Genomic DNA, 10,502 nt, shown 5'->3' with positions numbered 1-10,502 from the left:
GAAAATTGGTCTTTTGCACATAACCCCTTTTAATTATTGTTTGAACAAAAAAATATCAGTATTAACAAAAAATTATATATATTTTAAATTTCACTTTTTATTTAATATTCATAAATAGAAAAATTGCATCTCACTCTATATATTTATTACATTTGTCTCCTTATAAATATAAAAATATAAGTATAAATATTGAATGAGACACAAAATTAAAGTTTATATAATTTTTGTTGACGTCAGCATTTTTCTTCCAAATCTAATTAAACAGGTCAGATGTAAATGGAGAATTTTCAAAAAGTGTATAAGTGTAATTTTTAATTTTTGGTGGGAAGTGTAATTTCATATTTTCAAATGGGATTTAAGTGTAATTAATCTTAATTATAAATACTCCCTATTTGTTTGAAAAATTACTAATACTCTTAGTTTTTTACGATTATATAATAACTAGCCCAATTAGCTAGTATTCATTAAGTTTTCAGCAACTTTTTATAAAAAGCAGAAAAAAAATGTCCTTATGATTTATTAATTATAATTTTTCATTTTTTAAAATTTAATAAAAAAATTATGGACTAATAAGTGCATAATTTTTTTCCTCCATCTTGCTCGATATTTTTTATATTTTATTGTTTTTAGTTTTTAAGAAATAGAATAAGGTTAAAATTAATAGTTTCGGACTTTGATTCATAAATTAAATAATTTCATCAAACATCGTAAAAAAAATAATAGTCTTATAAATAATAAGAAGATATTTATAATATTAAATCTCATGTGGACTTATTGTATAATAAATTGAGAATTTTTACAAAAACTTGAATTGAAATAATGAAACGATATTAGAATGAAAGCAAACGCTCCTTATTTAAATCAAGTTCTATTTTGAATACATCATAACATAATTGATAGTCTTGAATTTATAGATTTTCTTATTTAATCGGACTTTGCATATAAAAGAATAAGGGTAGCAACTATTTATAGGAGAAATGGAGTTGAAATTCCCAACCTGCCATTAATCAGCTTTTAAAACCGATGCTAAATCAGCAAAATTTACGTACTCGCTAACCGATGCTAAATCAACATATTCTCTAATTCAGTGACTAACAAATTTAAGGGAAAATGTAGGAATTAGTGTACATTTTATAACACTTTGTCTCCAGAAGTTTCAGCTAATAAAGGAGATAATCGCAACTTGTACAGAGTCCTTTCTTAATCCTGAAACCATACCCTTTAAACTCAAGGGAGGTCAGCTTTGACTTTGAGCATGGACACCAAACACATGATTCCAACAACCATTAAAACATACTCCAAACAAATTTCAAGTGACACCACCAGCAAGTTACAGGTAAAAGTTTATCTCCAATTTTACAAGGAAAGTTCTATCGGTGCTTGTCCTCGAGACATGGGCGAGTTTAGCAACAGACAACGATCTTTTCTCATTCTTCAGCAGCACTGGCCGCACTTAAATCCACATTAAGATCGAGAACCTGAAACACGGTCAGAATAAGAACAAGAAAAAGATTATAAATGTGAATGTTTTTGGAAGAATAGTGAATTCTAGGATTGATGGAATTTTGGTTGAATGTGTTGATGCAAATTAAGGGTCCATTAATCAAGAAAATGTTGCGTCCCCATGTCTGCAGACTTTCTATATTGGACTGAAAGCAGTTTGCAGTTGATTCAAGATATTATATTTCAGCCTAGGACATTAATATTCTATGTATAGCCTACATATTAGATACTAAAATTATGCAAAATGGTGCAAGAAACATCCTCAACTTTCCAATCTAACATCTCTCACCTTTCCAGTGATCAGGGTATACATATTCAGCACATCCATGACGGTGGACTCAAAGTGAGTGGTGGCGTCATAACTCTGTCGTATGGAGTTTAGGTAAGTACATATAAACTCACAAATGCATACATGATCGAGCACTGTAATCGGAATGGTATTCTCTAGAACTTACTGTTGATATGAAGCAATTGTCCAGAGAAGGCTCGTTGACTGGTTCATATCTGTCATAAGTGTCAAAGAAAATCTCATCCACGGGTCCAAGCAGATCAATCCCTGGCTTCAGTTCAGTCTCCGGGTGATCGGTTTCCGCTTCAGTTGAGACAAAAGCAATAAATTTTCCTTTTGGAGCAACATTGTGAGAATAAGAGCAACAAAACAAATACCTGCAAAACCAACAACTCAAAGTGATCTTAAGCATAATCATTTTTGAGTAGGGTAAAACACCTCAAAATCGGTAACAGGTAAACCATGCGTAGAAATGAAAAGGTACTGATCAGATCAGAGTCTATGGCCAAACCAAGTCATCCCACCCACCAGCTAAACTCCGACTTGCTTCCATGTACTATAATTCACCTATCTCTTTCTTTCTAGCATCTTGAATCATTCATTCCCAAGTTCTCAACTCTTCAATAAGAGGGTCTGGACCACCGATTGGAATTTTGAACAGAATCTATTATTCACTTAAATAATCTACTAAGATGTGACAACGCGGAAGCCACATTTCTAGGGGGCTTTGTTCCCAGCATTACACTTTTCTCTTGCAGCTCCAAATAGAAGGTAGGTGTGATAGAGCATATCGTGCTTCTGCAGCCTCCCATCCCATGCCATTCTTCATCATTGTCAACACCAATCAGACTTTGTGCATACAGATTCTTCTCAAACCACGCCATAGTAAGATCATCATATACGCAATTACTATCGTCAGAAATGATAAGCACTCAGTTTTTCATCCTTAGACCCCTTTCTCACCTAGAAACCAACATTCTAGGGAAACTCGCCCAATTAACACCTCCAATGAACCTATTTCACAGGTAACAAAAGCAATTCACAGTCTCTGGCCTTTTAACAATAATTATTTATGTACGATTTCACAAGAAGTTGCTCGCTCCATATCACCTTTTTAAGTAATAATTCTATTATTAAATTTTTTAGATAATCTGTACCGTCAACCAAGAACATGAAAATAATATATCCTTTTTGTAAGGCAAGTCAAGTTACACACATGTCAGATCTGCGGCCCAACTGTTTCTGAGGTAGAATAACTTGTGCTGAGTGTGAATCATTGGTGTTCGGAATTGGGTGGCTCATAATAGCAATGGCTCTAGCAACCTTGCCAACCTTCCTAACCTGTAATATATAGAGATATGTTTTAAAACAGAGACCTTGAATTTCATAATCAATAAAATGTGCCTGGAGAAACTATAAAAAAAATTAGCAACTGAAACAGCATATGACACATGCTATACATACGTTAAAGTACATAAACACTTCCAAAGTGCTTTTAAAATATTATGAGAACGTGAGTGATTTATTGCAGGATCAGTATAGACTGAATATGGAATAAATCCAACTCTGAATTGATGGAGAAAGAATTTACCTTGTTGGGAAGGTAGGAAGGATCACATACAACTTTTTTGCACTTGGCTGTTTCCCCCTCTGATGTAACACCACAGACTTGGCCTTCCTCATTAAACTCAACCTGACATTTGGCAACTTCATGTCAGGGCATACAAAATTACAATTATGATGACGCCTAGAACAAAAGAAGGACAAGGAAAAAACAGGACCGATAACACAACTAATATGAGTATCAAAAGCAAAGGGAAGCTTATGTTATCAGCAGCAGTTGCCATGAATGATAATGAAGACAACACTGAGAAAAATATAATAAGGGCAAATGTCCTACTTATTTGTTCAAACAATAACCATAGATCAATTCCCATTTAGATGGGGGTTTATTGACTACATCCCCTTATTCCATATTGCTATTTTCTTCCAAATGAAAGAAATTTTTTCCATTATTCTGAGCCTAATCTTCTTAGGAAACATCCAGAATACTTGCCACGTTCTAGCCAAAGTTATAGTCTTTTAGCACAAGAAAGTAGAAGAACATGCGTTATTCAATGAAAGCTCTACCAGTTAATAACCATTAAATTAAAGATGAATGTTTCTGCATATCCGCCCACAGTTCTCAACAAACAAAAACAAAGTTCATCTACATACAATCAATTTATGTGATATCAAAGTGAGAAACCTCTATCTCTTCCTTTTCTATTTTTAAGAGACGGAGAACTCTTTCATTTGGTGAGGTGGTGCTTTGAGGACAAGGGAGTAACAAACAAAGGCACGAATTTAATACCTTGCAGTCAGGTTTGTTCAACATGTAGGTCCCACCATATACAGCACTAAGCCGAGCAAATGCCTGGAGAAAATAAAAGAAATAAAGGATGGTATAACAAATGAATTGGCTGAGTGAACAATTAAACAAACATAATAGAGCAAGAAGAGACGGACCTGAGGAAGCTCTCCAAGGCCATACAACGGGTAGATGTATGGTGATCCTCCAGCAAAACGTGCTAAAGAATCTGCATAAAGCTACCATTCCGACAAAACAATGAGTCCATTATCCATGATCATCTGAGAACTAGAGAGACAGTAACCTAACACTTGCTTTGAAAAGGCAAAAAGACTTACCTTTATCCTTTTCACAGTGTCCAATGCTGGTTCATCCAAGTAACGGTCATCTCTGTGGAGAGCCAGTGCATGACCAATAAAATCCACAGTGTTGTCATCAAGACCATACTTCCTGTTGGGTTTCAAAATATTAATGTTATTAGGTTACCATTAACAAAGTGATACGCCAAATGTACGGGTAAACAAGAGCCATATCAAGACAATCTACTTTTTTCTTGAGAGATATATGGCTCAGCTCGACAGCAAGTCATATTACCATTTTTCTTTCTTCTAGCTAGGATATCAAACTCACCATTATAATGATGAACATGGATTTCACGTTATAAGCCTAAACTTCAGAAAAACAAACTCCCAACTTCCAGTGACCAATATCACAAAACAAATTTCCAAGTTCCTAGTGATGGTGTCGTCCGCATTCATGTTCCAGATAAGCAAAAACATTTGTCAATCCATCTCCGTCTTAAACCTCTATCTCTAAGTTCTTTGATACTAAGACTGCAACTATGCTTCCAGAAATATCTCCTAGATAACTCGAGCACGAGTGCATGAAAGCTTCTGAAACTTATAGGCGTACATACAATAGATCAAACATACTAGACTTTTTTCAAAGTATAAATCATTGACATGGAGGAAAAAAAAGGTTCAAAATGGCATACGCAATGAGTTCTCTAGTTGTAACTCTTGTCAAATCCAATCCCTCATGTGTTTTAGGATCGCATTCATTGTAATCTTGAACATAAATGAAGAACTTTCGGGCACGGCGCTTTTCAAAGATACCCATGAGAGGAGATTTGAGGGCCTCCATGTCAGTTGCAGGCACCTTATGAATCTGTGACGTTAAAGTTACCAAAAATTCAGAGTGAACCCATAATTATTGTGAACCTAAACCAAGAAAACCAACATCTGACCAAAGAGGTAGGAGGAACATAAAAGACAATGGCAATACCTTTCCTCTATTGTACACAAAGCTTCCATCAACAGCTTTGAAATATAAATATTTAGTGACATCAGTATGAATAAGGACCCGCACAAGTTCACCATTTGCCATAATATACTGAGATGGATGAAAGTAGCAATCATTAATCTCTGGATTAACATAGAAATAAAGAAAAAAAAATGGATTAAAACAGCACAGCAGCAGTGGAATTCTCTAGAAGACATCCAAAATCTTATTAAATACCTTTGGGATCATGTCAACATTATAATCCCTACTAGAACCCAAGTGAGCTGGAGGCTTATCACTTCCTCTAAATCGCTTCCAAAGCTGTGTGATTAAAAAGGATGTCCATTAACCCACAACATTATCCTACCTTTAATGCATGCCTTGGAGATATTTAAATAGCACTGGACATCTCTTTCAAGTTGAAAGAGAGGAATACCTGAATAAGATTGAGTGAAGTCGACTCCCCACCATAATAGTCATTACGGTCCATGTGCAGAACCTTTTCCAAAAGACAAGACAAGACAATGTCAATCCCAAACAACAGTCACATAGAATTTCAGGTCAACTAGGCAATATAGAATTAAAGGGAAATCTTATAAATCATAATAACACAAATAAAAATATGGCAGAGAGGCCTAAATAAGAGGTAGATAAAGCATCAATCAGGAACACCTGATGTGAGGAAAAACTAATTTCATGTCTTAGTTGTTCATGTCAAAAACTAGAAAATGGAAATATCACATTCTTCCAAGGAATGACATAAAAAAGGAGGAAAACACACACTGAAACATCTTATGCAGCTCACGCGTCTCAAGATTTCTTATACCCACAACTTGATAAAAACATAACAGAAATGGGATCAATGTGGGAAATAAATGAAAAGGTGGAGGATGATATCAATCTGGAGACCTCATTAAACATCTTAGTTTGGAGAATATCCACTTCTCAAACTAGCAATAAGGTATCTTACATATCAAGTATGACATATATATATCTCAGCAAATAAAACGCAGACTTAAGGTACCTGGTGCAAAACAAAAAATCTTATGGTAGGGAAAAAGATACAAAGTATAAATGACCTCAATACCAAATTTATAGAAACTGCACCAGGGATGAAAGCGCAAGAAACTCTTTACTCAAAGTATTGCAATGAAGAGTATAAGAAACTCTACACTCAAAAAGTATTGCATCAACGGAGGATGCTAAGATAGTGTATGCATAAGCATAACTCTAGGTCACTAGTACACAGCTATCCAACTTAATACCATGAGAAACACTTAATTCCAGATAACAAACCAATAGTCTGTGCAACAATTTGCAATGGATGAGCACAAGAAACTCTCAAAAAGTTTTGCAATAACAGAGGATGCTAGAAGTGAATGCATAACATTGAGTCAAACTCTGGTACTGATCTTGACATCATGACAGACTGAAGTCCAGATAATAAATTCATAGTCTGAATTCAAACCAAACCATTTAACATCAGTCCGTAACCAAGCAAATAATTCGAAATGAGTCCGAATTCAGCTGGAAACCCAGCTGATTCATAACAACCGAAAAAAGGAAGCAGAACTACAAGATCACTTCAACAAACTACAGAACTGATTGCACGCAAGATGGCGAACATTGAAGACCACCCAGATCAGAAAAACTGAATCCCGAGAAAAAGGGAATAACCCATTTCAGCTGACCAAAAATCAAACTAATAAATAAAGTCCACCCAACATCACAGCAAACTCAAAGGGCATAACTGAACAATTAAAAAAATCACTGATACAGAACACTTCAACTCTCAAACAAAAAAACGGCAACAACCTTAAGGCCATCGACGGATAGAAGACCGCTGAGGATGCATTCCTTGAGACCCGTCCCCAGCACTATCACGTCATACTCTTCATCCATCTCAGCTGAAACTTAAACAATCGCAGAGAAGGAGAGGGCGAAAAATGAGAAATTCAACCACACAGATCAACGATTTTAGGACTAGGGTTTTCTCCAGAAGTCAGAAGGGCTGAGATATTTCTTCTGTCTGTCTGAATACATAGACATACATATATACATCTGCTTTGATTCCTTTTCTAATTTATTACTATTTTAAGGAAAGAAAAAAAAAAAGAAAGAGAGAAAGATGGGAGAGAGAGAATGTGTATTGTCTGAGGAAAGCATAAGACCGAATAATTACACTGTCTACCCCTGAAATTTCATTTAATTACATATATATTCTTGACAGGACATATATTTCTTTGTAGTTTAGAAAAGTATATTCAGTATTTTTTATATTTATTTTAATCTAATAAATAAATTAGCCATAAATTATAAATTTTAGTGATATTAGCAAAAGAACGAATAAAAGTTCATATTTATATTTGATTGATTTAATACTAAATTATTATTGGTTATATAAATCTCTTTTTTATCAAATTACTCTAATAAGGGTGAAGATATACATTCTCACATGCATTACCTCGTCCGAAAAAATATAAGAGTGGCTTGATCATAAAATATTTATTTATTCCGCAATAAGTAAGTGACAACTCAATAGGAGGTAAATACGTATTTTTATTTTTTTTCTAACATAAAACATTTATTTGTTTTATCTATATTTTATTATTAAATGAGAGTATTCTTTTGGTGTCTCACTTAATTCTGGTCTGTCTTTTTTTTAAAAATTAAGTAATTACTGTAACTTCTACATTTATACTACATTACATTTTTGGTCCTATGAAGAAGGCACATTTTCTTATTAGTCTCGCGTTTTATGAATTTATGTTTTGGTCCCATTTTGTTAAAAAAAGTTTCCAAGTTAATCCTTCTCAATTTTTACCGTCAAATTTTAACGGCAGAACTGGTCAAACCTTAGTCTAATTAAATATAATATTTAAATATGTAAAGACAAAGTAATTTGACTAACCTTTAACCACTTCTGTTGTTAAAACTGATGGTAAAAATTGCGAATGACTAACTTAAATTTTTTTCAATAAAATGGGATCCAAACAGAAATCCCGTAAAGCACGGGACTAATAAGGAAATGTTATGGGACCAAAAAGGTAATTTAGCCTCTACAGTTATTATGGTTTTCCATAACTACCTTTTGGTACGAGAATAATTTGCTTCATTTTTCAAAACAAGGGATGATAATTTACTAATTCTTTTTTTATTGAAATTTTTTTTGCTCATTTCACATATCATATGAGAATAAATTACATTTGTCCAAATTTAATAATCCAATTTGTAAAAATATATTATTTTAATTCATTTTTAAAAATTATATATATACATAGAATGTGTTGCACTTACTGATCAGTATTATTGTTCATGAGATAGAACAGTATGGTCTAATTTACCTTTAAAGAGAAGAGTATACGGAACTGTAATTCACAACTTACCAATAACTTTTTATGTATTTATGGATATAAGCCCAATCACACTAAAAAAAATTTGATTAGTTTCTAACACTATAAATCACTGCATATCAAAAATCATAATAAATTGATGGGTATCGAATACACTAAAAATATTATCATACTAAAAATTTGTGAAATTGATGAGCAGGGTCGAATCCACATGAATTGATTTTAAATTGACTCCTTGAAGAGTAGAAATAAAATATAAATGAGGGGGTTTTGATTAAAAATCTAGATCTAAAATTAAATAGATGAAAAGAGTATTTCAAAGAAGAATAAATATTAAAAGGATATTCCAGTTAAAGACAGATGATATTTAATTCCACGGTTGATCATATATGCAAAAATGACAATCATTCATAATATATAAATTGGTTATGGCCATCGGTACAACCTAACGACCTTATATTTTCTTACCTTATTGATAGTCAAGGAACGTTTATTGACTAAATTCTTAATCAGTAAATAACATTGGGAACATCCTCAATATTTAATTTACCGACAACATTGAGAGCTATAAAATGTCAATTCTAACTAATAAATTCCTACGAGGATTTATTTAAGTTAGATTGTACATTCCCCATAATATAATCGAAAAATTCTACATAATCAATTATACTATGTCATCACTAGTTATTGAACTAAACAAACAATCACGGATTTATAAATTCAATTGGTTGGGCAAATATTCTTGACAATGAATAACAGTACCAATCATTCACAAATCAGATTATTTGTAATAAAAGCACAAAGAACAACACAAATACCAATATAAATGAAAATAAAAAATATAAATTAAATCTCACAATTCATTGAAATTAAGTATTCACAAAGTCTTTAACTGGAATTAATTTTTAACTCTACTCAGCATCAACAACTTTAACTTAATATTTTGGGAAGTAAACCAAAATAAATAAAATTATTTATTTCAAATGAAAAAACAAATACCAAATCTTTCTAAAGCCCATATATATGCAAATGGCCCATAACAAATTAACCCCCAATGGATTTGAAGTCCATCTCTGATGGGCTTCTGTTTGGGTCAAAGCCCAAGTTGGCCCAAACCACAATGAAGGTTTTGACCATACTGCCCTCCCCGGTAGCCACTCTTTGCAGTTGTTTTTCTCAACAACAAAAGGTCATTTATGACTTTTCACACCAATATAAAAATAAAATATCTTGGCACTAATAATTAAATAAAAACAAAAATAGTAAATAAAAAAGATGCTCTGTCCCTATCAATTATGTGTTACTTGGTGTGAGAGGAAAAGGTTCCTACATAAAAAATAAAAAAAAATAATAAAATCAAAGGACCCCACTTTTTTTTTTTTAATTTTTTAATTCATAAATAAATTAATTATAAAAAAGAAAATTAAAAAAATAAAATTATCCATTAAATTCAACATTTGAATTAAAAATACCCATGTAATAAAATAAAATAATTTTATTCCATATAGTTAAAAAAAATAATATTTGAACAATTCAATTATTAAGATATTTTTTTAATATTATTCCTTCAAAGTGTACTCCATACATAATAATTATTAAAATAGTAATGATTGGTGATGGTCAATGAATACATACATGACAAAAGGCAGACATGAAATTAATGAAAATACAGTATTCATACTTCTCTTGTGGGCCCCCTCAAAAATAAAAATAAAAATAAAAAAAT

General features: G+C 32.5%; 1 protein-coding gene across 1 annotated transcript; it reads right to left on the bottom strand.

Annotated features, from left to right (window-relative positions):
- On the bottom strand, positions 1,074–7,474 carry LOC105158835 (guanosine nucleotide diphosphate dissociation inhibitor 2). The gene is made up of 13 exons (XM_011075721.2): positions 7,239–7,474; positions 5,860–5,922; positions 5,661–5,744; positions 5,427–5,534; positions 5,137–5,309; positions 4,481–4,592; positions 4,301–4,381; positions 4,146–4,208; positions 3,384–3,485; positions 3,009–3,133; positions 1,959–2,169; positions 1,793–1,867; positions 1,074–1,478 (listed from the first exon to the last, which is right to left on the bottom strand). The coding sequence occupies exons 1-13, from the start codon at positions 7,323–7,325 to the stop codon at positions 1,428–1,430; spliced, it is 1,335 nt and encodes a 444-aa protein (XP_011074023.1). The 5' UTR covers positions 7,326–7,474; the 3' UTR covers positions 1,074–1,427.

The sequence above is a fragment of the Sesamum indicum genome, linkage group LG3 (genome assembly GCF_000512975.1).
Source record: "Sesamum indicum cultivar Zhongzhi No. 13 linkage group LG3, S_indicum_v1.0, whole genome shotgun sequence".
NCBI lineage: Eukaryota > Viridiplantae > Streptophyta > Magnoliopsida > Lamiales > Pedaliaceae > Sesamum > Sesamum indicum.
The sequence above is the reverse complement of the archived record's forward strand: the minus strand, read 5'-3'. Positions and strand labels throughout refer to the sequence as shown.

Coding starts and splice junctions, on each gene's coding strand:
- LOC105158835 (XM_011075721.2), bottom strand. CDS start 7,325: ATGGATGAAGAGTATGACGTGATAGTGCTGGGGACGGGTCTCAAGGAA. Junction 5,310..5,426: donor TTGTGTACAATAGAGGAAAG/GTATTGCCATTG, acceptor TTAACGTCACAG/ATTCATAAGGTGCCTGCAAC. Junction 3,134..3,383: donor CTTCCTACCTTCCCAACAAG/GTAAATTCTTTC, acceptor TATATATTACAG/GTTAGGAAGGTTGGCAAGGT.